The sequence below is a fragment of the Phascolarctos cinereus genome, unplaced genomic scaffold, assembly GCF_003287225.1.
Source record: "Phascolarctos cinereus isolate Bilbo 61053 unplaced genomic scaffold, phaCin_HiC Scaffold_4;HRSCAF=312, whole genome shotgun sequence".
Taxonomy (NCBI): Eukaryota; Metazoa; Chordata; class Mammalia; order Diprotodontia; family Phascolarctidae; genus Phascolarctos; species Phascolarctos cinereus.
This window is the reverse complement of record NW_027555847.1, coordinates 51,946,854-51,974,790: the sequence shown is the minus strand read 5'-3', so window position 1 is coordinate 51,974,790 and position 27,937 is coordinate 51,946,854. Positions and strand designations below refer to the sequence as shown.

At 42.5% G+C, this 27,937-nt stretch overlaps 1 protein-coding gene across 1 annotated transcript in view; it reads left to right on the top strand.

Annotated features, from left to right (window-relative positions):
• Window positions 1-8,741: 8,741 nt before the first annotated feature.
• SRGAP3 (SLIT-ROBO Rho GTPase activating protein 3) overlaps window positions 8,742-27,937 on the top strand; it is a 283,316-nt gene continuing 264,120 nt past the window's right edge. The window contains 1 exon segment of the mRNA XM_020973788.2: window positions 8,742-9,617. Coding sequence (XP_020829447.1) covers window positions 9,551-9,617 — 67 coding nt within the window. The 5' untranslated portion in view covers window positions 8,742-9,550.

Sequence of the window (27,937 nt, the reverse complement as noted above, 5' to 3'; positions counted from 1 at the left end):
GGTAAGTTTAGAGGCAGCAATTAAACCCCGCTGTTTCTGACCCTAATTAAACCCAGCTCTTTCTGACCCTAAGCCAAACACTATATTCATTTTTCCACATTGCCTCTGGTGCTACAGCCAATGATTTGTATCATATTAATAATAATAATAATATGCATTAGCAATACTAGTATCTGTTATTTATATTCTTCTCTATGTTTTTCAAAGTGACTTCACACACAGCATTTTATTTGATCCTCACAGTAAATCTGAGTCAAGCATGACCAGTTATTATTAGACCATAAACTCTACTTTATAATTTAACATTTTTTTAAAGTAACATGTAATTTTTTTTTCTTGGTGAGGCAATTGGGGTTAAGTGACTTGCTGAGGGCCACACAGATAGTAAAAGTCAAGTGTCTCAGACTGGATTTGAACTCCAGTCCTCCTGACTTCAGGGCTGGTGGTCTATCTACTGCACCACTTAAGCTGCCCCAGTGCTAAGTATTTTTAAAAATCAATCTGTACCTTCCACTACTCTTCTCCATCAAGAAAAAAAAAAAACAAAACAAACCTAAAAAAACCATTCCCTTAAAATACATATTCACATAGTCCAACAAAACACATTTCCACATTAGCCATGTCCAGAAATGTATTTCTCTTTTTAGAGTTTAAGTTAATCATCTTTCTGTCAGGAGATGAAGTGTGGTTTTTCGTTTTTGTTTTTTGGTGAGGCAATTGGGGTTAAGTGACTTGCCCAGAGTCACACAACTGTGAGAGTTATGTGTCTGAGGCTGGATTTGAACTCAGGTTCTCCTGACTCCAGGGCCAGTGCTCTATCCACTGTACCACCTAGCTGCCCCTGTGAATGGCATGTTTTACCTTCATTCTTCTGGATTCCTGGTTTATTATTGCGGGTATCAGAGTACCAAAATCTTTCAAAGTTGTTTTTCTCTATAATGTTATCACTATATAATTTTTCTGCTCACTTTTCTCTGCATCAATTCATCTTTCCAGTTTTCTCTGAAGTTGTTCATTTCATCATTTTTTTATGGCACAATGATATTCCATTAAATTCACACACCATAATTTGTTTAGCTATTCCCTAATGGAAGAACAGACCCTTAGTTTCCAGTTTTCAGCTACCATGAAATGAGCTGCTATAAATATTTTTGAGTATATAGATTTTTTTTTTCACTCTGTGTTTTCTTTAGGGGTATAAGCCTAGTAGTAGTTGGCTGGGTCAGAGGGTATTCACAGTTGCCTGCTTTCTAGACTAGCTGAACCAACTGGCAACACCACTAACAGTGAACCAGTGTGTCTATTTTCTTTTTTTTCCTTTTTTTTTTTAATATGTCTTTTGGGGGTTTTTTTGTTTGTTTGTTTTTGTTTTTTTTAGGCAATGGGGTTAAGTGACTTGCCCAGGGTCACACAGCTAGTAAGTGTTATGTGTCTGGGGTCGAATTTGAACTCAGGTCCTCCTGAATCCAGGGCTGGTGCTCTATCCGCTGCGCCACCTAGCTGCCCCTTGTGTGTCTATTTTCTCCCAGCTATTCCAACATTTATCATTTTCTTTTTCTTTAATCTTTGCCACTCTGATAGTTGTAAGGTGGAGCCCCAGAGTTTCTATAATTTTCAATTCTCTAATTATTAGTATTTAGAGCATTTTTTCATATGATTTTTGATAGCTTGGATTTCTTCCTTTGAAAATTGTATGTATATATCCTTTGACTATTTATCTACTAGTAGGGGAAAGGCTCTTAGTCTTATAAGTTTGAATCAGTTCCTTATATGTTTTGGAAATGAGCCCTTTATCAGAGAAACATGCTACAAAGATTCCCCCTCCCCATCCCTTTCCCTTCTAACTTTTTTTACTACATTAGATTTGCTTGTGCAAAAACTTATATTTTCTATGATCAAAATTGTCCATCTTTGTGCAATCCTCTCTATCGTTTTTAGTCATGAACTCTTTTCCTATCCATAGATTCAAAAGGTAATTTCTTCCTTTTTCCTCTAATTTGTTTATGGTATGATTTTTGACATCTGGCTCATGGATCCATTTGGAATTTATCTGGATGTTTGGTGTGAGTCTGCCAGACTGCTGTCCACTTTTCCCAAAAATTTCTGTTAAATAGTGAGCCCTTCCCCCACTAACTGGGGTCTTTGGTTTTATCAAACACTATACTACTGTATTAGTTTACTTTTGTATGTTGTGTACCTAACCTGTTTCACTGAGCAAACCCTCTTTAAAAAAAAAAGTAACCAAATCATTTTATTGATTAGTACTTCATAATATAATTTAAGACCTGGCATGGATAAAAACCCCTCCCTTTCCACTCCTTTTTTCATCATTACCTTTGAAATTCTTGACCTTTTGTTCCTCCATGTAAATTGTTTCTTTACTTGTTTTTTCTAGTCTATAAAATATTCTGTTGGGGGTTTGACTGGTATAGCATCTAAGTAGATTAATTTAGGTAAAATGGTATCATTTTAATTATTTTGGCTTGACCTATCCATGAACAGTTAATGTCTCTCTAATCACTTATGCCTGTCTTTATTTCTGAAATGTTTTATACTTAAATTCACATAGTCCCTGGAGAATTATAAATTCTAGAGACAGAAAGCCTCAGTGGTCCATTCTAACCCTAAAATAGGATCAAAGGGGCAGGGATGGTAGTGGCAGTGATAGTTTCCTCTTTGGGGCTTTCCCCATCCCCTTTTAATAGCCACAGGTCATTAAAGTACGGAGAGACAACGGAGTAACCAAACAGGCAAATGAGGTCAAGTCTACTGTTTCAAAACCTAAAAGAACTCAGAAGGCATGGCCAAAGGAATAGTAAGTTTATATTTGCACGGCTCAGGTGCCCCTTTCTCCAGGAAATCTTCCCTGATCTTCCCCCTGCTGAAAGTGTTCTCTTGTTTCTCAGATTTTTTTTTTCTGTCTGTGAAGCAACATTACCTGTGGTGTAAGCAAGGCTTCTAAGACCAGGGCTTACCTCTCCCTTCTGGCACCTGCTGGCCATCTAAGATGAGAAGGCACTGAGCTGTACTGATGGAAGGTGTTTTGCAGTCCAGTCCAATGAAATCATAGCTCTAGTACCTTATTTATTTATTTTTTTGTGCCAGTAACTTCTTTGAAACTCCTGCTGTGTCAACTCCCTCCAACTCCTCCCACTGATACAGGCTGCCAACATTATGATGTCAGGGTCCCTCAGTATCCCCAAGGGACTCAATGACTTGGCCATCATCACGCAGCTAGCATGCCTCAAAGGCAGGATTTGAACTCAGGTTTTCATGATTTCAAGAGTAGCCCTCTATCCATTATGCCACACTGTCTCTCATATTTGACTCGCTCATTTCTTTTTAATTTAATTTTTATTTTCAGGTCCAAATTCTCTCCTTCTCTTCAGCCCCTCCCCCACCCATTGAGAAGGCAGAAATATGATACGAATTATACATATTAAATCATCCAAAACACATTTCCTTATTAGTCATGTTGGGGTGGGGGAGAAGCAATGGAAATAAAGACAGGAAAAAATTGTGCTTTAATCAACACTGCTGAGTCCACCATTTCTCTATCTGGAGGTGCATAGCTTGCTCATAATTTTTTTTTTTAGAACAGACCCATGATTTCATTGGTGCTCTTAATGAAGGAACTCTTTTCACCAAAGCAGATTGCAATTTACAATCTCAGAAAGTTGCCTGGAGGCCCTGAGAAGTTAAGTGACTTGCCCAGGGTCACATTGGCCAGTATATGTTTGAACTTAGGTCATCCTCACTCTGAGGCCAGCTCATTTTACACTCTTCTGCCTCTCACATAGTAAGCATTTGACAAAATTTTGCTGAATAAAGCAATGAAAGAATGAATGAATGAAAAGTGCATTTCCGTTACAAAGCATGCTACACAATTTCTTTTTAAAAATATTTTTCCAATTACATGTAAAAATAATTTTTAACATTCGTTTTCAAGAATTTTGAGTTCCAAATTCTCTCCTTCCTCCCTTCTCCCTCATTGAAAAGGCAAGCAATTTGATATAGGGTATACACATGCAGTCATGTCAAACACATTTCCATATTAGTTACAACATAACTTTTCCCATCAGCATCCAGGGCAAAGACTCAACCTTTTTTCAATCAGGGTCCCCTCTGAAAGTCTGAACTTGAAGCCTAGGGACATCTTCTCAAAATAATGTTGTTTAATGCATAAAATAAAACATAGAGGACTAAAAAGGAAACTAATTATATCAAAATAGTTATCAGAATTTTTATTTTTCAGATCATAGACCCCAGAGTAACAACCTTTGATACAATCAGTTTTTCTGTTGCTTGAAGGCTACACCTCAGGCAGAGGGAAAGAATGGCATCAGAATATGTGTCTAGTTGAAGAGAAATGTGCTATTTTGTGAGGTAGTGAGTTCTCCATTACTGCAGGTAATCAAGCATAGGCTAGATGACCTTTTGGCAGAGATGCGGTGGAAGACACTCATATTTCAGGTAGAAATTGGTCTAGGTGATCTCTGAGTTCTCTTATAACTTCAAGATTCTTTGAAACACCTTCTCCCCACTCCCAAATGAAAGAAAAGGCAGAAGCAGCTGAATTTTCTCATTTGAAATTGAATATGTCTGGCTGGGGCCATCCCAAGGATCACATGGATTGTAGAATTAGAGCTAGAGGGACTTTAGCTGTCACGAAGTCTAACCTCTTCATCTCACAGACAAGGAAACTGAAAGAGGTTATGTGACTTGCCTAGGGTCACATAACTAATAAATGTTAGAGGTAGGATTTGAATCCAAGACTTCTGATTCTGTAATTAATGAGCTCCCCATAACTGGAGAGCCTAGATTGAACAAATGACACCTTTCCCTTGCCTTGGGAGCAAGGTAAATTGTATATACACTTCATCCTTCCTGCCGTCCTCCTGACCCCCTCCTCTCAATCACAACAAAAGACATTGATCAGTGAACAAGACTGTACAAATCAGAGGCCAGCATCAAAGCGGAGGAAAAGGAGCCAAAAGGGAGAAGTCACGAGAGAGTCACGTGCAGCCAGAGAGGACGTGGGAATGATAAGGGGGAGGCAGACTCAGTTGCCAGGCAGCCAGTCCAGCCCACATTGCCTTGGTGACAAAGGAAGAGGGGGTGGAGGGGCTGCGGGTATGATAACAACTGATGTTTATTTGTATAGTGACTTAGCAATCACAAAGCACCTTAATTCATACAAAGCACACTTAATATCACACTGATTTACAAGTTTCCTGAGGTAGGTAGTATAAGAACTATCATTCCCATTTTATGGATTAGGGAATTGAGGTTCAAAGTGTTCTGCTAGCAAATACCTTTCTTATTACAAGTCTAAGGGTCTAAGGTTCTTCCCATTATACTAAAAGATATGCCTAGGTTTTTATTTTTATTTTATTTTATTTTTTATTTATTATGCCCAGGGTTTTTTATTTTGTTTTGTTTTAAAGCACCAGCTGATAGTGAAACCATTTCCTCCTTCTCATCCTAGGAACAGAAATTTAGAGGTGGAAGGAACCTCAAATGCCCACCTAGTCCAATTCCCTTGTTTTTATACTCGAGGAAATAAGTGACTTGCCCAAGGTCACAAGGCTAGGAAGTGACAGTGAGGATTTGAACCCAGGATCTCTGACTCCAAACCGAGCATTTTTTCTGAAGCATCCTCTTGTCACCTCCTTTTTATTCTCTTATCCTCTCTTCCTCCTCCCAGTCCACCTGTTTTAGCCTCAGTCACTCATATTGCTCATGTCACCAGGCTGCTAAAATATCCCTGGTGCCTACAAGTGGGGGGGCCTGGGTAATCACCCCAACTTGTAGTTCTCTGGGTCTAGCTCTGTGCTCTGTCTTTATTACCGCCTTTTTTATATTTCTGTGGCACATTGGCTTGGCATGGGGGCATCCTGGAAACAGTTGCCAAGGGTTGATTTTTTTTCTATGGGTATCTGTTTGAAGTAGGGGTGGCCAACTCTTGAGTGTATCCGCTGCCCAGAACACTGCTCTTGTTTGTCATTGTGAGATAGCTTTTGCCGGCCTTCGGGTCAGATCTGGGCTCAAATGACAGTTGTGCCACTTGCTGGTTTAATGGGAATAAATGGGTGATCTGCAGGTACCCAAGGCTACTTTTGGTTGGCCATGAGGGCTCTGGCTCAGCACTGAAGGCCTTTGTGCTTTGAGATAATGAGACACTTTCCTTATTGGGCACTAAGTGGGGAAGAGAGGCAGCTGAGTAGTGAAGTGGATAGATGAATGAACCTGGAATCAGGAAGACATGAGTTAAAATCCAACCTCAGACCCTCACTAGTTATGTGACTCTGGGCAAGTCATTTCACCTCTGTCTCAGTTTCTTCATCTGTAAAATGGGGGTAATAAATAATAGCACCAACCTCCCAGGGTTATGAAGATCAAATGAGATAATATTTGTAAAGTATGCTTAACACAGTGCCTGGCACATAGTAGGTGCTATATAAATCCTAGCTATTATTATTGCTGTTGTTGCTACTGCTCTTATTGTCGCTGTTTTTATTATTAAGAGCAGCCTGCTGACTCGACTTGAAAATGAGAGCAAGAACTTCTCTTGCTCTCTTCTTCCCCTCTCTAGAATATGTGGCATGGAACTCTCCTGCTGGGACTTCTGGGATTCCCTTGGGACTCTCTCCCTGGCAGTAGCAATGTCACTGTGCTCAGGAACTGTCCAGGTGAGCCTGAGTTTTGGATCTCTTATCTACACTTTCTACTTCTGCTTCTTTCCCTGAGAATAGGTGGCCCTGAAAGGGATTTTTCTAGACTTGGAGGCAACATTCTGAATCTGAAAGACAGGAAGTTCCTCCATCCCTTGTTCTGAGCTGACTGGCAGCAGGAGTAAGTTTCTGCAACTATACTTTTCTCAGAGAAGATGATGAGCCTAAGGCCTTGTCTTTCTGACACAAAGACATATCTTGAAGGAATTGTTTCAATGTTGCAGAGTCAAGGTGAAGGTGAAATGGCTAGTCAACTGTCCCACGAAGTACTCAGTCGCCTAGGAAAGTATTATTTAACAAAAGTTATGGGTTACGTATTGTCAATGCATCCTTATGAGTCTCTTGTGTTTTTAGCATTTTTCTGTGTGTGGGAAAATAAATAGCTGTCCTATACCTGATATACGCTGCACATCGAATACTCTTCTACTTCCTTTTGGAAAACCCTAAATAGAAGCTACACTTATGCTTTATTTGATTTCGTCCTAGGTTTTAGGATTGGGGTGGGGTGGGGAAATACATGAAGAGCTAGAGACAATGAAAAAAGAGGCTGACCCCTCTCTTTAGAAGACAGGCTTCCCCAGAATTGAATAATAATAGCTAACATTTATATAGTGCTTCAGCATTTATAAAGTGCTTACATATATCTCATTTGATCCTCACAACAACCCACTGAGGGGTAGGTGCGATTCCTTTTTTTTTTTTTTATCTTAGGCAATCGGGGTTAAGTGACTTGCACTGGGTCACACAGCTAGTGTCAAGTGTTTGGCCGAATTTGAACTCAGGTCCTCCTGACTTCAGGCTGGTGCTCTATCCACCCTAGTGGCCCCTAGGGTAGGTGCTATTCTTATTCCCATTTTACAGGTGTAGAAACTGAGCTTGAGAGAAGTTGTGACATTAAGTGTCTGAGGGAGTATTTAAACTCAGGCCTTCTGGGTTTCAAATCCTATCACTTTCGTGTCTTCTGCTTTGCTTTGACAAATGGACACCTTACCATCATTTGCCTTCTCTGCTTCTGAGAGATGCACCAATTTGTCCAAGTTATCTGCTTTCTCCATTATACTACCTAGCTGCCAAATTGTCCTTAGTCTCTTCATGAGCTAGATTTAGGGAACATTAAATGGGAAAGCATAAGCCTCCCCCCAGCCCCCCAGGGCACAATGGGTATGTTGTTATAAGAGCTGTATGGCCTTTCCAAAGTCTTTTTCTCTGAGTCTCATGGGGCTAAGGATTTCCATGGGTTCAAATTCTTGGTCAAACACCAACTGTGTGACCTGGGACAAGTTACTTAAGCACTCCCTGCCTCAGTTTCCTCCTCTATACAATGAGGAGATGGGTTTCAAAGCTCTCAAAGGTCCTTTGTAGCTTTAAATCCAGGTTCTTATAGTCAGGTAAGGGTAGACATGATTAAGGGTGGGAGAATAACTAACGTTTATATGGCACTTTCAAATTTACAAGTCACTTTACCTGGAATCTCAGGGCAATTCTGAGAGGTATAGAGCACATTCTTCTCCACATTTTATAGGTGGGGATATTGGAGCACAGAGAGGGCTAACTTACCCAATGCCACACAGCTGGGTGGAATATATGAACCCAGGTCTTCCTGCCTCTCAGCCCAAGGCTTTAACTCCTTCAGTGTACTGCCTCTGCACAGGGGGAGAGGAGACGCGTGCAAATTTTGTTAAATCCACTGTGAGCTCCTGTCCCCAGCCTTCAAATCTCCTGGGAATAAAGAACGTGAGTTTTCATGAGGCGAAGTCAGCGGAGTAAAAGCCTCCAAGGCCAGACCTGGGCTTTGCTGACCTAGCCCGCAGCATTCTTCTCTTCCTCCCCGGGTAGCCTCTCGGTCTGGGCTAACCTGTTCCTTTCTCTCGGCCGCCGTCCCTTTTCTAGGGCTTTTCTCCTTTTCGCTTGCAGTGAGTTATGATGTCCTGTAGGCTACAATGTGTCAGTTGTTATAAAATCTAGGAGGTGGAGTCTGGCCCGTGACGCGGCGCTGGCTGTGCTGGGGGGAGCGAGCGAGCTAGCTAGTGAGCGATCGAGCGAGAGTCAGCCCTGCAGTGAAAGCAGCTCCAGCTTGCAGCCCCCCCAGGTCATTGGAGCCCATGCATTTCAGAAAGAAAACTTGTATTTTTCTCTCCTGGTTTCGATCGTCTCCATAAATCAGACCGTCGGAAGGACGAGGACGACAGACAGAGGGAGGGAGAGAGCGAGGGAAGATGCGAGATGAGAGCCCCTCTGGCAACCTGACCATTGCTTTGGACAAACCTGGAGAGCTTTTCTTATCGGCTCTGGGCACTGACTGCAAGTCAAAGGAGGAGTCTCTGTGTGTGTATGTGTGCGTGTGTGTGTTTGTGTGAGTGTGTGAGTGCAAGGGTGTGTGTGCATAAACCGCGATTGTGAGTGTGCATGTTGGAATGAGTGTGTGAGCGCTTGTGTGTATGTTTGTGTGTGTGTATGTGTATTTGTCTGTGCGCGTGAATGTTTCTGAGATACATACATACATACATTTAAAGAGAAGTCTGGAAAAACTGAAGCAGGTTACTGTGCTTTTTTGGAGGGGGAGATGTCCACTCTTTTTTAAGACGAGCTGACTGAAGCCAGTTATTATTTGCCTCCCCGTCCCCACCCCCCACCCCGCAAATGAAGAGAATTCTTCCTGCAAGCTAGGTTTTTTTCCCCCCTTTCCCTTTCTGCAGCCAAGTGAAACTGATTAGTCCCCAAACCTTGGAAATCGACTTGACTCCTGCTATTGCTGGGAGGATCAGGGAAGAAATCGGGGGAAAAACAAATCGGGGTTAGTGTAGCCCCGTCAGAAAATGTCATCTCAAACTAAGTTCAAGAAAGACAAAGAGATCATAGCTGAATATGAAACACAAGTCAAAGGTGAGTTACCTTTTGACTTTTACTTCCCCTCCCCCTCTTGATTTCTCTGGCTGTAGTTGCGGTTATTTTTCCTCCCATTTCCTACAGTCAAACGTTGTTATGCATGGATAATCTTATTGTGAGCATGGGTGGGTAGTGGCTGCACGAGACCGGGCTGGTTTCAGCTGCAGCAATGCAAGGGGCTGGTGTATGGATTCTAGGATGGATAGCAAAAGCTGCATTGCAGTTGTGTGAGGGTTCTCTGGTTGACTTGAGGAGCGTCAGTGTCAGTAAAATGCCTACTTCATCATCCTGACGGTGACATGTCACTCTAAAGCCATTTTGACAACCAGTGCTGTCCTCCCTCGCCGTCAAAGCCCTTCAGGGCTGGTGTATTTGGAGATCTATCTGCTTTTTGCTTCTACCACCTTTCCCCCAGGGGTCAGAATTCATGTGTATGTGCACCTGGAAACAGCACACAGACATTGCATTTCTTTGTCAGTTTCTCTCTGCTGTGTTGTATTTGCATGGATTAACTGTTATAGGGGCATATTGATCCAAACTAATGCAGGCATTTAGGCATAAAGAGACAGCTCCATGTAGAAATGCTCTGTGTCACCGTATGCAGCCAATCAGGTTTCCTGCAGCAGCATTTAGGGGTGTCTGTCTTCATTCAAAGGAAACAAGCCAGTGTATAGTGAGGGCTGATGAATCTCTGCCTGCAGTGGCTTTGGTGAAGCTTCTCTTGAACTCAGTGACCTCTGACTGTTTCTCTGAGACCGGTGTCCGGGACCCATGCCTTGCTGATTGTCCTAGCCAAACTAAGGGCTGACACAAATAGCAAGGGTTTCAATAGTCTTTGCAAAATCGAGAATTGCAGAAACCCAGTGTAGTTCAGGCAAGAAGAGTGCTCCCTCCTCAACCTGTCTTCCACCCCACCCCTTTTGCATTTTCTGTTTTGCTTTGACAAGTGGAGACCTTATCATCATTTACTAGATTCTTTTTGAGAAATGTCTCAGAGGCCTCAGCACTTAGAACTTAACAATGATCTGTTTTCTTTGGGGTCAGTGTTCTCTTGCTGCAACATGAAGGATGGGTCGTACCTCTCTCTTTCTCATGAGAGTAAAGAGAATAAATCTTCAGGGGGAAACTCTGGCCCATCCTTCATCCCACAGGGCACTGAAAAGATCCGTTATATGAGGCCAGTATGTCTTGTGCTTACAACACCTGCCTCTCATTCCCTTTCTATTGAAGGCTCAATGACCTGGGAACTTAGGAAGCCCCCTCAGGGACTGGGGGACCTGGAGAGTATAGAGCTGCCATTGAGAACGTCAAATGCTTGGGAAACTTTGGAAAAGGAGAGCAGTTATCAGGGGGAGGGCTTTGTTTTCCCCAGCCAGCCAACAACCCTTTTCCTTTCAATTCTGGCAAAAGGCCGTTATGCTAATCATGGATAGACCAAGCTCTGGATGAAACTGATCAAGAAAACCTTCCCTTCTCCTAACGGCTTCCTTTGTATGTTGCTGTCTTGTGGAAAATAGTAACTTCTGATATGTTTGTCTCTCTGAAGTTTGGAAGACAGGCGCTTTATTGTTCTGAGGACTGGCTTGGATTGCCAAATAAAATAACTAGGCTTGGATTTGCATTTTCAATGAGATTATTTATAAGACCTGTTTTGTCTGTGAGTGCATATATATAGATATATATGCATATATACATATGTATATGTATATTTAGAGAGGATCTTACTTAAAATTCCATTGAAGAGTTTTAGAAAGTCTTTCTCAGGTTATCAACTCCCTCTTGAGGTCCAATTGAGCCATAAAGGCTGTTAGCCCTTTTTGAAAGGATTGGCCATCACCACTTCGCTGACTTGGCTTGATTTCCAGTGTTGGCTAATTATCGACCTGTCATCTTTATTTTAAGGAACTAGCTAGCAAGTATAAGATAATGAATTTGGACACGGATGTGTTCAAGGACACCGGCTGTAATCCTGGTTTTTTTGCACCCAAATGCCCCAATCCAATGCCCATCCCCTGGCCTCTGGTTTCACCAATTCTTAGCAATGGGAGAGTCTACCTTGATTTAAGCACCGCTGACATCTGTGGGATTCAGGCAGGAATAATTTTGCACACCGAAACCTTTGGAAAGCCCACCTTTCAGAGCTCTGTTGGGCAGAATTGTAAAGGCCAGGCGGCTTCTGAAGGCTAGCCTGAGCCCAGCCCTCCCAGAGACATTGTTCTCTTGAAGCTCTTTCTTCAAAGATTGACACCAAGAGCAGATGGGCATTTTGGGGTGGGGACTTCATCTTGATGCTGCTCCATTGTTTACCCTCTCACTTTCATTTTGGAGGTCTTTGTTGCTGGCTTTGGAGAAGGATAGACCGATCACAACAAATACTATTTGATGTCAATTACCTTTCTCCCTGGGTGTAATTTGGCCAAATTGATGGGCTGGAACTCCCTAGTTAGGCAAATTTAGCTCTGGCCTACCTCTCACTTGGCTTTTGATTTTAGCAGTGATACTGAGTTCTCCGCTGACTTGTGCCCTCTTCACTCTTCTTGAAGGATTTAGGGTTGGCAAAAAAGGGAACATTTTTTGGACTCTACGTGTTTTGGAATTTTCAATGTGAAACGAAGTGGTCCCTCTGCTGTTCATTTGAAGTCTGGATTTCCATTTTAAAGAAATAGAAAATGAAAAAGAATGGGAGCAGCTGGGGACCAGTGTTCAGGAGAAGCAGTTGAAACAGAAGGAGCCCTGGGTCAGGGTGGAGACATGTTTAATCTTGCTCTGTTATCACCCAGTTGAGGGACTGGGCGCCTCTCTGATCTCAGTTTCCTCATTTGTAAAAATGAAGGGGTTGTACTGTTTACCCTCCGAGGTTTGCTTCAGCTCTGAGTCCTCTGGTTCTGTGATCAGTAAAGGCCCTGTGAGCTTTGTGACATGAAAAGGGCTGGCTTCTAGCCCCAAATCTGCCACCAGTTAATTTCTTCTCTTTGTGGGCTTGGATAAGCCTTCACTTTTCTGGGTCTCAGTTTCCTCATCTGTAAGTTGACCAGGAATCTGGTGCACTGGATGCAGAATAAAAGATGCTGGTCCTAATCTGAGCTCTGCTGCTTCCTGCCTGTGTGGTCCTAGGAAAGTCATTGTTATCTTTTCTGGGCCTGAGTTTCCTTACCTGTAAAATGAGGACATTGCCCTAGGTGACTGACTCCTTAGGACACTTCATCTGGAGTCAGGAAGACCTGAGTTCAAATCCTGTCCTTGGGCACTTCCTAGCTGCCTGACCCTGAGCAAGTCACTCAACCATTATGTGCCTTAGTTTCCTGTAAAATGAGTGTTGGACTTGATGGTCTCTTCTAGCCCTAAATCTATGATCTTGTGATCTCTAAAGATATTTCCAGCTCTGCAATCCAATAATTTTCATTTTTTGCTTAAATAAAATCCTATTCATTTAAAGCATTTTTATGATAGTATAAATCTAAAATGTTAGGGAGGAAGAAAAGTGACTAAGGAAGATCACAGGGAGATATTTTCTCATTCAACAAACACCTACCAAGAAGCTTCCATGTGCCCAGTTCTGAAGGGGAGACAAAAATAAAGAGACAAAAATTCTTAGGGAATTAATCTGATTTGGAATACAGGTTTCAACAACCAACACAAGTAACAGTCATTCAGTCAACCAGCTTTGAAGGGCTTACTGTGTGTCAGACACTGTGCAAAGTGCTGGGCAACCAAAGAAAGGCAGAAAGCGTTCTGCCCTCAAGGAGGTCACCCTCTGCCAGGAGAGCAAGATGTCACTAAGTAACAGCAGATATACACAGATGCAGGTAATTGGAAAGGCCAGTGGGTGGCCAGTGGGAGAGGTAGTTTAGGCAGGAAAGGTGGTTATTTGAGCTGAGTAGTGGAGGAAGCCAGGAGAGCTGGGAGTTAGAAGTGAGGAGAGAAAACGTGCCAGGCCCTGGGAACAGCTAGTGTAAAAGGTAAAATGAGGAAAAGCCAAGTCAAAACTTCCAAAAGAGTGTGTTAGCTTTTGTTGTTGTCAAGTCATTTCCATTGTCTGACTTTTCATGATCCCCTCTGTGGGGGGTTTTCTTGGTAAAGATACTGGAGTGGTGTTGTGCGATGACTAATATTGATAAATTTAACCCTTCCCAGCAATACAAGGGTCTAAAACATCTCCAGAGGCCTCGCTATCCACATCCAAAGAAAGAACTATGAAAGTTGACTTGCTGTTTTTTTCTCTTCTGTTGAGTTTTGTTTCCTCTTTCTGATGGTTCCTTCTATTGGTTTTAATTTTTACTTACAACACCACTAATGTGAAAATAGGTCTAATAGGAATATAAATGTATAGCCTATATCAGATTGTGCGTGGTCTTGGGGAGGGTGGTGGGGAGGAAGGGGGAGAAAAATTTTAAACTCAAAAGCATATAGAAGTGATTATTGATAAATCAAAATAAATTAATAAAATTTTAAAAAAAGATACTGGAGTGGTTTGCCATTTCCTTCTCCAGCTCATTTTAAGTGATTTGCCCAGGGTCACACAGCTAGTTAGTATCTGAAGCCATATTTGAGCTTAGGAAGGTGAGTCTTCTTGACTTTAGGCCCAGCATTCTATGCATTGTACCACCTAGCTGGCACCATGAGATAGGGAAGGCTGTTTGGAAAACACTGATCTGACTCTGGCAAAAACAGCATCTAATTGAACAATTCCACAGCTCTGTAACTGAATAGGACATTTCCATGTTCTAAGTTTTCGGATTGCCAGATCATAGCCATTGTTTGTTTTCTGTAGTTTTCTTCTGTATTAGTGGAGGTCCAGTGGGGGAGAAGGGGAACGGGAGAAAGCCCTTCACGGTTTGGTGAGCAATGTTCAGTTTCCTTGTCTGTGGCCTAACACTGGGAAACCACACCCATCTATCTTCAAATAAGAGTGTTTTGCCAGGGAAACCGTCAGAAGCCTACTGCCCTCAACAAGTAGGTGTCTAGCATGGATTCACACTGGGCACGTTCCACAATTCCACTGACTTCCCAGGGTTCTCAGGAGCATGTGGGTCTCTGAAAGTGTGAGAATGGGCCCTCATAACTGGAGCCTCCAAACTCTGGAGCCCTTTGACATCTTTGTTTTTTTAGTTCAGCCCTTGGGTTGAACCTCTGGGTCAGTGCCATGGAGGGAGAGCCGGGTAGATTGGTTAAACCACAAGGCTTATAACAGCTATCATTCCTATAATTCTCAAGCCTGCTTCAGGACTATTATTTCTTTGCCTTCCTTTCCCCCACTCAATTTTAATGACGCCTAGCTCCTTTGCTATGTTCCTCAACTCCACTCCAAGGGCCCAGGACAGGCTCTGCAGCCATGACAGTTGCCATACCCCTGGCTATAGGGAAGTGGGCCCAAGACCCTGGGAGCATAATATTCAAAGCCAGAAAGAACCTTAGACATTAATCTGCACAGCTCCTTCATTTTACATATAAGGAAGGGGGAGATTTAAGCGCAACCCTTTCCCTGCCTTAGTTGAAAGATGATGTCTTTAATGTGTAAACAAGATGCACCTAAGCTTGAACTCCACATGAGCTACAAATGATTCTCTCATTGGATCAAGAAGAGAGCAGCTCAGAGTAGGTTAGCTATGCCTTTGAGGGCTTTAAATGACTGGATCTTGGATGGTTTCAGAGAGAAAGGAAGAGGATTTTCTTCCTTCCCTTCCGTCTCTTGCTGTGTCCCCCTAACCCCCTCCACTGGACATGTCATCAGAGCTGCTGAGCCCCTTAAGTGACTTGCCCGAGGTCAGGAAGCTAGTAAGTGATAGAGCTGGGCCTTGAGCCCTGGTTTTCTGACTAGATCTGATGCATTTCCCATTGCAAAAGGCTGTCAAACAGCGTGTTTCTCTGGTGGCGATATACCCAGATTCCCTGGAACTTTGACGACTACGAACTGATAGAGTGTTTTAGGGGAAGCCTATTCTCTGCGTGACTTTGGGCAAGTCATTTCAGACCTCAGTTTCTTCTTCTCTAAAATGAGGGTGTTGGACTCTGTGACTTCTAAGGTCCTTCCTGGCTCCAGATCAATGACCCAAGTGCCTAGCGGAAGATAGGTTGCCGCTGAATTAAAATTCTGGTAGCAGCTCTGGCCAAATGGGTGCTTCACTTTCAGCCCACACATGTTCACAAGCCATTGTCTTTATAGCTGGTTTTCTTTTCTCGACTGGGCAACTTTTAGAGAAGGGTGTGATTAGACTGTGGCCAGCTGATGGAAAGGAATGAGAATACATAAGAGGCCCAGGTGCCAAAAGCCACTTTGAGATGACTAATAGAAAGGAAATGTTGATCTGTGAATCTAGCAAAAGAGTGAATTCAGTTCCAGTAAACAACACGTATCGGTGCCTCCGTTGAACAGATTCACTGGGCTGGGTTGGGGGTGGGGGTGTGTTCACTTGTACGGGATGGATTTAAAAAAAGAAGTTTTGTGCTTTAAAAAAATAAAAATTAAACCCAGCTGTACTTCCAATGTCAGAAAAACAGTTAAGCAAGGCCATCTCACACAGTGACCACATCAGATGGGTATGCAACATTCTGTACCTATAGCACTGCCCCACCCACCCTCTTCTTAATTAGTTGTTCGTAAGTGCTTAGAATCACAGGATCCTAGGTTTAGAGCAGGACTTCTAAAATCTCCTCATTTTACAATTGATGACAGGGAGGCCCAGAGAAACTCATATATCAAGCAAATGGCAGAGTCAGGATTTGAATTTGGATCCACTGATGCCAAATCCAGTGACCTTTCGCCTGTGCCATGCTTTCATCCTCTGTTCTCTAGGACCAAGGTTGGTCATTGCAGTGAAACCAAGTTTGAATGTCTTTTTCTATATGTAAAGCACTTTGCAGACCCAAAGAACAATAAAATATTAGTTATTTTAGTTTTAGTTTTGTTTTTGTTTTCATTATTATAGTCATTGTGTGGTTTATTCTCTTGGTTCTGATTACTTGGTTTTGCATCAGTTCTTATGTCTTTCCATGTTTCCATGAATCCATCCTCGTTTTTTCTTTCTTGTGGTTTCAGTAGTCTTCAACCACATTCACATAACATACTTTTGCTTAAGGCCTTTTGCAGTCAATGAGTACCCATTTTTTTGTTATGAGTGATATCGTAGAGGAAATTCCATTTCAGATGCAGCTGAGACAACAACACTTGTAGTATCATAGACTTTTAGAAATTGGTGTTAAACTCAAATAGAAATGGATCCCTGCAGCCACATATTGACTTAGAAAACCACAAATTAACATTATCTTTTATATTGTATTTTTATTTATTTTGTGAAGCATTTCCTATTTATATTTTACTCTGATTCTGGCCTTACCCAGGAGTTTTGTGGGCCTAGGTCACTGGTTCCCAAAGTGGGAGGGGAGGGCAGTGTGCACAGAATTACTGTGAAAAGTCTGAGACTGTAGGTGTGAATCCATAAATAAGTAAACATACCTTCTATAGACTAAATGTGTCTTCTCCATATATTTTTTATTTTTTCTAAGTCCTTACAAAAAGGTTGTTTTTTTTTTTGGTGAGGCAATCAGGATTAAGTGACTTGCCTAGATTCACACAGCTAGTAAAGTATCAAGTGTCTGAGGCTGGATTTGAACTCAGATCCTCCTGACTTCAAGACTTTAGCTCTATCCACTGCACCATCTAACTGCCCTGAGAAGATCTTAGCAGAAGGAGTCTGCTCAGAAAGTTCTAGTGGGTGAACCTGCAGGCCTAGACCCCTGCTAATGGCGCTAACTATGCCCAGATACTTTGGAGGCCCAGTGCTTCAGTCACAAACACACCAAGAGCCTTTGAGGGGGACTGTAGACATACCACCTGCTCTCCTGGCTGCCTTCCACCGAGGATCTGCCCACCAGCAGAGAAGGCCAGGCGTCCAAGGACTTAAAACCATCATAGCTATACTGCCTTGACAAAAAACCTAGACACCTCTCTGCCTCCCTGTGAAGGCTCAGCCTTATAGAATGGAAGGAATAACATTAGGTCTCTGCTGAGATATGAATAGAGTCTATGGGGAGGATACTTCAGTCCCCCTAAGAGAAGTGCTATAAGGCAAGAATCACAGGATGGGTGGTATGGTCTCAGCTTCCACTTTTCCATCCTTCTGCTCACCTTTATCTGCCTGCCTAGTCTCCGCTTACTGCCCCTTCTCACTCACTCTTCCCATTCCACTGAAGGAGGAGGAAATGGTAACAGCAGAGTGTCCACGGAATACCATGAAATGCATGCATTGATATCACGATCATCTGCTACTAATGAGTTGTCCATCCCTGCCTCCACTTCAAGGTTGCTCTGGGTGACTTCCATTGGTTTGCGCCTGAAAAAGTAGTCTTTGGTTGACATGGAGCAAGAATATGGATCGAGTTTAGGCATTGATGGGTTCTCACAAAATGGCCAATTCTAGTACACAAATATGTGTTTCCTTGTCATTCATTCATTCAACAAACATTTATTAAGTGTCTACTGTGTTGCAGGCATTGAGGGTGGACCAAACCCGTGTAGTGGTTTGTTACAGGGAATGCTGGATGCCAGAACTTTTCTGTAAATGCACATTAGTATCTGTTCTATTCTTTCTGGTCCTAAGGGGTTGCCTGGAGACCTTGAGGTAGTAAGTGAGTTGCCTAGGGATGTTTTATTCTATTAGAAGTAGGACCTGAATTCAGGAATTCCTAACTTTGAGACAACCTCTTCATCCACAGCCTCAGCACAGTCAAGAGCATCATTACATGCTTAGAACTCCTTTCCCTCAATCCTCTGCTCATTTGAGCTCTTTCTCCTCTCCACCTGTTTCAGAGCTAGCAGGGGTAGCTTGGATTAAAAATTTGCAGAATGGATTTGGCACAAGTAGACTTTGGGATGGAGTTCTGTCTCTACCACTAACTAGTGGTGTGACCTTTATGGGGGTCAAGCCGAGGTGGAAGGTGACTTCTAAAGAGGCAGATTTAGGCTCTCGACAAGGGGCAGAGCTGTCCAAGAGCAGACTGTGTGGCTTCTCTTTCCCTCGAGGTCTTCAAATCCAGGCTGGATCTACTGCTTGCTTGCTTACTATTGCATCTTTTTGGGGGTATGGGTTGAGCTAGATGCCCTCGTGGAGTACCTTCCAGCTCTGAAATTCTGTGCTTCTCTGATTAATTCTCTGAGCCTCAGTTTCCTCATCTATGAAATTGAGCTTAGTCAAAACCTATTTTGCCTGCCTCACTGGGTTGTATTGAAGAAACAATGAGATAATATAGAAAAAAAGCTCTTTGCAGTCAGAAAGTTGCTGTGCAAATGTGAGGAATTATTATAATCATGAATGACAATAATGATAAACAGAAAGTTTTTGATGATTTGGCAGAGAGAGCCTGCTCATTCTGAACTAGAGAATGACTTTAGACAGACTGAAACTGCTGCTGCTTTGACAGTCATTTCTTCCCTCCTTAATATCTTGGCTTCTTAAAAAAATCAATACAGAGTAGGATTAAGTCATAAACTGACTTGATTTATTCCTTGATATCCTGGGGGAGGGACCCTGGGGAGGGGCTGAGTTTTAAGTGTTATCGATGGGACCTTGAGCCTAAGTAGGATATTGTGACCCATTTTGAAGCAGCCCCTTCTAAGTCATGCTGTATCCATCAAGACTGCTTTGTAATGGGCCCGCCTTGCCATCTGGGGACCCTGACATTAACGTGGATGGATTTTAGCCTGTGGCAGAAATGATGATTGTGTCATTTTCAGTGACATTTCATAAATGAATTCCACAAATACTTATTAGGCACCTACTGTGTGCAGGGAATTTTGTAGGTTCTTTACCTACATACAAAGTAGATGTGTATATAAGCACAGGTCTATAGGCCTACAGGTGGAAAGAAATGAGGGGAAAAAATGGGAAGCAGAATGTTATATTGGAGTGTTGGACTTGGAATCAGGAAGACCCTAGGTTTGAATCCTACCAGTGATGCTTACCAGATGTGTGACCCTGTGGAAATCACTTAACCTTTCTCAGTTTATTTCTTCATCTAAAAAATGGATATGATAATAACTGAAGCATTTACTTCATGGCATTGTTATGAAGCTGAAATGAGAAGATAATGTATCTATTTTGTAAACTTTGAAGTTTGATATACCTTGATTTATTTTCTTTCCTTCCTTCCTTTCCTTTGTCATCTCTCTATATCATCTACAATATATAGACCTAGGATTTTGTATATGTGTAGGGAACCTCTGGTGCTGAAATTCTCTTACTGATGCAGATTGGGAATTCACCTGTAATTTATAGTCTTAGAGAGTAGCAGAAGACTATGAGAGGTTAAGTGAGTTGCCCGAGGCTCTGCAGCCAGTGTCTGTCAAAGGTAGAAGTTGGATCCCAACCTGGCATAATGGATAGAATGCTGGGCTTGAAATCAGGAAGAACTCTGAATGTGGTGTTTTGGATTTGCTAGCCATGAGACCCAAGGTAAGCCACTTAACCCCTTTGAATGGGTCTCAATTTCCTCCTCTACAAAATAGAACAATAGCACCTCTAGTATAGGGTTGCTGAGAGGTTCAAATGATATAATATATGTAAAGTGTTTGCAAACCTTGAAGTGCTGAAGTGAGCTACTACTATCACTACAATTATTCTGACTTTGGTAAGTGGAGTGGGTAGCTTGGGAAGCAGTGGTTTACATCTCATTGGAGGCCTTCAAGCAGAGGCTGAATAAGTACTTCCTATGGGGTGTGTTGTAGAGGTGATTCCTTTTTTGAGTATGGCTTGGGCTATTGGGCTGCTTAGCTCTCTCCCAGCTCAAAAATTATGTGAGTCTGTGATGCTGTCTTCTTGACAGCAAGGCCACAACCCAACTCCATCCTGACTTCCTGACTCTATTGACTATACTATGTTACCCCTCAAAGTGCTATATGCAGTCTCTTATTATTATTGTTCTTCTTGGATTTGTGGTTTCATTGATATAGGAAACTCCCAGGGAAGAAGCTTCCTCTATCAGTACAAATTAGCTGCTGGTCTGAAATTTATAATCTTTCAGAATTGCCAGTGGCACCAAGAGGTTAAATAATTTGCTGAGGGTCATAGAGCCAGTATATGTTAAAAACAGATTTGAACTCAGGTTTTCCTGACTGTGAGCTCGTGATCCATTATGCCATGGGGTTACTGTCATGGTCATCATCATCAATGACATCATCATCATTATTTCATTAATAATAATAAAAACAAAGATTGTTTTGGCAAGTAGGAATAAATAAACATGGAATCCAACTTTCTCTTTCTCTCTAGTTGTATTTAAGGTCAAGAGTATGAGTCTGTTAGAATTATAATGGTCACTGGGATATACAGAGTGTCCCAAAAGTCTCAGTGCCGTTTTAAGCTTAAATAGTGTAAAATTACACCGAGACTTCTCAGATAGTCTGTATTTGCCTTAGCTCTCAGTTTACTTAGAAAACTACCTGTATGACCCAGTTCTCCACATCATTGCAACGCTCAACTAATTTGTACCTTAATGGCACATAGCAAGTGATTAATAAATGCTTATTAGCTGAGTGATTGACTGCTGCCCTCCATGTCTTGGGAGGTGTAACATCCCTAGTGCAAATATAGGGCTTTAAGGACCCCAACACCTGGGTTTGAATACTTCTCTGCTTTGCTACTTGCTACCTTGAGCTATTTTGGCGAAACTGCTTATGCTTTATGAAATTCAGTTTTCTCAACCATGTTGTGGGTCCGACAGTCTTCATGTTCCTGACTCCATGGGGTGGTTGTGAAGATTAAATTCAATATCGTCTGTATAAAGTGCTTTGTGCTATAGTGAGAAGCAGGCCAGTGTAAGTGATGTGAATTACTAGTCCTAGGGTGGTCATGTTTCTCCAGCTGTTTTGAGACCATTTATACCTGGATGCAAGAAAGCTGGAAGGGGTGACATAGAGTGACAGAAGTCCTTGGGGCTGATTTTCTGATATTGATCAGTAAAACCTATAGAAACTGGTTGTATCACCGATGTTCTTCCCTGGGCTCAGGATGAACTGGAGAGTGGTGCCGGTCACTTTGGAGAAGTGGTAGGAGCCATCAACATATTTAAGGGGTCTGGTAGATCAATGAACCTCAGAAAAACACATGGCTCCTGCCAGCAAGAGATTAAAAAAAAGAAAAAGAAAAGGTTTTGTTAGAAGGAATTTTAGAATAGCTGCAGCTCAATACAGGCAGGTGTAGACATGGGACCAAGGAGTTTAAAAGAAGAAGTTGCTATCATGGTTAAGCTGAAGAGGAGTAACCCAGTTTGGCTGAATAGGATTCAACTGAAGAGACAGGAGGTAGTGACATTGAATGGTCAGGAATGGCTCTGTGTGTGTGTGTGTGTGTGTGTGTGTGTGTGTGTGTGTGTAGGGGTAGGGGTGGGAGAAATGGAGATCATTCCATTGGTAGATCTCTAGGCCTGAAAAAAAAACCCTGTCTTTGGAATGGAAGGGTGGGATCAAATCCCACCTTTGACATATACTTGGTAAGTCACAACCTTCCTGGGCTTCAGTTTTCTCATCTGTAAAATGAGGGCTGTTGGACTAGATCAGGGGTTCTTAACATGAAGTCCATGACTTTGGGGTTTTCTTTTTTCCATTTCTTGATAACTGCATTTCAATATAATTGGCTCCCTTTGTAGTCCCGGGTATTTTATTTTTTGGATTTGAAAAATGCAATGATGTGGAAAACTGGGTCATATAGGTAGTTTTCAAGTAAACTGAGAGTTAAGGCAAATTAAGACTATCAACTATTCTGAAAAGTGAGCCCGAGGCTTCCTCAGACCGCTGTCAAATGGGTCCTTGGCACGTAAAAAGTTATGAACCCTGGTCTAGATGATCTCAGAGGTTCTTTCCAGTCCAGATCTGTGGTCCTAAGTCATCATCTCAGATGTCTCCATTTTCATCTTGATTCTTGTGGAAATGTCAGACCTGCTTCTTTCATTCGGGTGGGGGTGGGAGGTGTTGGGTGTATGCTCACCTCTCTTGGGTATTCTAGAAGACTTAGGGCTAACAAGCAGTGAGTTTGCTCAGTGGTCCGAGGTGGGCAGCCTACACCCTTTTGATAAGTTCTTTACTGATTTCTGCTGCTGGCTCAGCTCTAGCACTGTAAGGCATTAAATGGAATGTTGACTGCCTCCAAATAAATGTTCCACTCCTGGAAGTCATCTGATGACCTAACCTCATGGAGATTTTCTGAGCCTGTTTGGGTATTGATAATGGAGATTGTCTGATTCCTAGCTTCCTTTCCCTGTCAAGAAGACTTGTATAATAGGGTATGCATCAAGGCAGTTGAGGCCTGGTGTCCCAGGCAGTATATCTGGACATCTAAAGTGCATGCCTGAGAGACCCTTTGGTGTGTTTTCAGGTCCTTACTTCCCTTTGCCATTTCTGACCAGGGAGGGAGGTGCAGGGGAGAGAAGAGGGAGGACAATTGATGTGTGTGTGTGTGTGTGGTGTATATAAAATGAGGGTAGAGGCGCCAAGTGAGGGCAGTGGCTGGGCATGTGGTTGGATGGTTGGGAAGTCGGGCAGAGGGGATGAAGGAGAAACATTCTGGCAAATTCACAGGTGTGATACAGCCTGAACAAATCAGGGAAACACTTAGCTTGATCCTTTCCCCCACACTCCTTGGATCTCTTCTTCCTCCCTCAGTCTCAAAGCACTTCCTACTCCTCCCCTGTACTTACACCTTCCAGTTTATTTTCTGTTTATCTGATCACATGCCTACTTGCCATATTTGATTGTAAACCATAATGCCTAAGGCTGGGCACTTGTCTTATCAATCTTTGTGCTTGTAGTTGAGTTTGCTGTTGGTTGAACCTGTGGCTTGATTGTTATAGGGAATTCCCCGTGCGGAGACTCCCTCTACCAAAGCTCCTACTCTGCAATTTGTGGTCTTAGAAATTTGCATGGGATCTTAGGGGTTAAACAACATTCCCAGAGTCAAACAGCCAGTGGCAGAAGTTGAACCTGGGTCTTCCTGAGTCTGTGGCTAGCTCCCTCTGTGCTAGGCCACACTACCTTTCTCTGTATCCCTGCTGTACTTAGTAGGCACTTTAAACATGTTCATTGAATGAATGAGATGGCATATAGTTCCAGATATAGGGAAAAATAGATATATTTCTGGTAACCATATATAGGTATGTGCTTACTGTTGCACAGGGCATGACTGTGATTCTTATAGGTTACTCCCCACCTCCCCAGCGAAGTGAAGGGTAGGAGCTGTCTTAGACACAGAAGTAGATCCCTTGAGGAACAGTGACTCATCCTTGATCACCCAGAGGCCCAGCTCTGAAAACTCATTGCCCTGGTGATTGTATTCTTTTCTCTAGCTCAACTTTCAACCAATTGATTCAACAAAAAGCTTTTGTTATTCTCCAGTCTCTCTATACCACCACCAAAATAATCTTTGTTTTGTGCAGATCTGGCCTTGGAGGCAGTGTGGCTCAGGGGAAAGAACATAGATTCTGCTAAAATATTTTTGGTGGTGATGGGGTTGGGATCTGGGCCCCAGAAAGGAAAAACCTTGGACTTTCCCATATGGCCAAATCTCAGGCATTCATTTGCGTGAGGCTATGATCCCATCAACAAGCCTTTCATTGTGGCTACACCCAATCTCCCCATTGTGTTACCTCCCTATGGCCCCTGGCCATTTCCCACTCTTAATCCTAGCTAGGCTCCATTCTCCCTTGGCCTTGAGGTCTAGGTCCCTGGAGTTCTGTTTACCCCAAGTTACTTGGCCACTCCTAGATCCCTCCCACAGGCTTTCTGTATATGAAGTCCACCTTGTCTCCATTAAGAGGCTGGGATTTTTATAATCTAGCCACTGCTTAGATTCTTATAATCTAGCCATGGCTCAGATTCCTAAAATCTAGCTACTGCTTTGATTCTTAAAATCTAGCCAATAGTTTCCTAATGTTCAGACTCCTTAGGAGTCTGCCCAATGTGATGGATGTTCTAATAAACCTTGTCTTTGACTGAGAGAAGGTTTAGGTTGAATTCTTTCAGACAGGATCTGCGTGTTGTGATTTTGGGGTCCCAGGACCCCTGAACCCCTAAACCGCTTCAGTGGCTTCCCTATTGCTTACTATTAAAAGTTTCTCTGTGTAGTATTCAAGGCCTTCCATAATCTAGTGCCACCTTACCTTTCTGGCCTTATCTCATATTACTTCCTTCTGTAAATTCCAGCCAAAATGGATGACTTTCTGCACCTCTCCCCCTAATACTGTACTGTTGCCTCCAGGCTTCATCTACTCCTGCTTCTCCCTGTGCCCGGAGGGTCCCTCCAGGCTTTAGTCCTGCTACTTCTCCTTTACCTGTAGAATTTCCACCTTTCCAGTAAAGCCTAACTCCTATAAATGCCACCTCCTTCAGGAAGTTTTCCCTGATCTCCTTGATCAGTAACCACCTTTTCTGTCCCAACTCACCAAGCATTTTAGTTTGTAGCTGTTGAATGCACTTGTTAAGTGTCATGATATGTTACAGTTATCTGTATTTGTGTTTTATTCTCCTTCAAGATGGCATGCTCCATGAAGGCAAGATTGTCTTGTCCAAACTTTGTATATTTTGCTGGAGCCTAGCAATGCATATGGTAGATGGTTGATTGAATGATTGATTGCCTTGCTATATAGGTAGTTAGGGCCACTCATCTTGTGGTAACATACAACAGAATATTCCATTGTCATGAATGCACATTTAGGATACATCACAGGGTATGGTAAATGGGAAAAAAATAAACACACATCTAAATTATATGAGTCAAACTCTTAAGTGCCCATAGAGTAGATGGAGAAGGAGGGGGTGATGCAGTTTGAGGTTGCTGGGAACCCTGAAATGTCAGGGTACAGGGTGGTGTCCGCTGGAATGATTTCACACACTCAAACCTTCTTCTAGTCAAATAACAAGGCTTATTGTAATGCAAATAGTAGTGATTGAGATTCTTAGGGAATCTGCAGCTTAATGGGCGTGAGACTGATGCTTATCCCATCATCCCATTAGGGAGACAGGAATTGCGAGCTAAGGTGGAGAAAGACTAGGGCTAGGCTGCTATTTCTCTTCCTCTTTGTCTTGGAAGGCTTCTTAAAAGTTTCTGGAGGGCTTTGAAGGGAGGAAGGGGGATGGTCTGCGAATTTCCTTAGTCCTTTCCATCCTCGCCTTTCTGGATATGATGCAGTCTGGAAGTGGGATGGATTGGGGGATGGACTGAGGTTTGGGGACTTGGATTCTAGATTTGATCACACTACTAGCTGAGTGGCTTTGAACAAGTAAGTTCTCTCTGATCCTCACTTTTCTGCTGCATAAAAGGACAGGGTTGAACTAGAGGATCTTCTCTCACCTAATTCAATAAGCATTTATTCAGCACCTACTGTTACCAGGCCCAGAGGTAGGCTTTGGGATGAAACATTTTGGTGGCTTGGCAACCTTACGATTTGATTATCCCTTCTCTTAATGGCACTGAATATAACTCTAAAATAAAACAATATCCCTCATTCACATTTACGGGGCTATGCAGGGTCTAATATGACTTCTGATAGGAAAGACTATTGGTATCCCAGGGTCCCCACTTTCTTAGGGCTTGGAATCTAGGTTTTAGGCTCCTTAAAATTTCATGATTTCCCTCCCAAGCAGAGGTAGTAGATTTTATTAATATACATTAATCCTTTTAAAATGTCATTTTAATCATGTCATTCCTCTCATGAGAAGCAGCATGGTATAATATTACAGTATTGGACTTGGAATCCAGAGATCTGGGTTTGAATCTGCCTCAGATACCAATTATCTATGTGATGTGTGACGTGGACAAGTTACTTAACCTCTGGGGCCTCAGCCTCCTCTTTTTTGAAACTAAGGGTTTGTACTCTATAATATCTAAAATCTCTTCAATTTAAATTCAATAACCAAAATCTCTCAGGTCTGTTTCCTCATCTGTACAACAGGGCTAATAACACTTCTACTCTGTATCTCACAAGAAGGCTTGGAGGAAAGTTCTTTTAATTCAGTTTAATAAGAATTTGACTATTGAGTTTTTGTTATATGGTAAGCACTGTGACCTTCATGGAAGATAGAAAACCAAAAAACAAACCGGTTGTGGTCACCCCCCCCCCCCAATAATTCTGGCTCCTGGAGAGGTTTGAGGTTGGTAGATCCCTGCAGTGGGTTAAGCCAATTAGGGGTCAGCACCAAGTCCTGCATCAGAATGATGAACCTGTGACAGTAGAGGCCTCTAGGTTCCCTAAAGAGGAACTAATTGACCCAGATCATAAGTTGCTGTTGAGCCGTATCTGACTCTTTGTGACTCTGTTAATCGTACTGTCCATGGGGTTTTCTTGTTAAAGATATTGGAGTGGTTTGCCTTTTCCTTCACCAGTGGATTAAGGCAAACAGAGATTAAATGACTTGCCTAGGATCACACAGAGCTAGTCTGAGTTCAAATCCAGCCTCAGGTCTTCTGGACTCCAGGTCCAGGGCTTTATCCATTGAGCCACTAGCTGCCTCCTAGGCAAATAGAGGTTAAGTTACTTGCCTAGGGTTACACAGCTAGTATCTGAGGATAGATTTGAACTCAGGTCTTCCTGACTCCAGGTCCAATGCTTTATTGCCCTAGGTCATAAGTGGAGCAGGTCAAAGTTACTTTGTAGAGGAGTAGTGGGTGAATAGTTGGTGAGTAGCACCTGCTCTTCCAGCCTGGGGGAGATGGGGAGATCCAGTCTTAAAAAAGAAAAGACAAAACTAAAATAATCAGATATTATGTCTCCAGAATGGAGAAAGTCAAACTGCATAGATCAGAAAATGCCTCATATAGGAGAAAGCTTATTAACTGGGCTGCAGAGATAGCTAAGGCTCCTGGGAGGCAGAGGTGAAGAGGAGGAAGTCTGTCGAAGACATGGAGGTTGTCCTTTGCAAAGGTATGGAGTTGAGAGATGGCAAATTGAGTCCAGGGAGTGGCTAACAGACTAATTTGATTGGAATGGTGAGTATATGAAGGGGAATGATAAGAAACAAGATAGGGAATGTAGTCAGATCGTGGAATCCAAGCTGAAGATTTTGTATTTTCTTTCCAAGGCAACAGGAAAGCAGTGAAGATTTCTGGATGGAGGCTGGGGGGAGGGTGGTGGTGATATGTGATATGGTAGAATTGGTATTTTAAGAATATCATTTGGTGGGTCTGTGGACAGTAGGTTAAAGAGGAGGAAGATGGAAAGCAGGGACCTTAAGAGGCTCCTGGAATAGTTCAGGAGCTCCTTGAAGACAGGAACTGTTTCCCTTATTTATTTGTTTATTTAGCCTTAGCCTGGTGGCTTGCACTGAGCAGATCTTT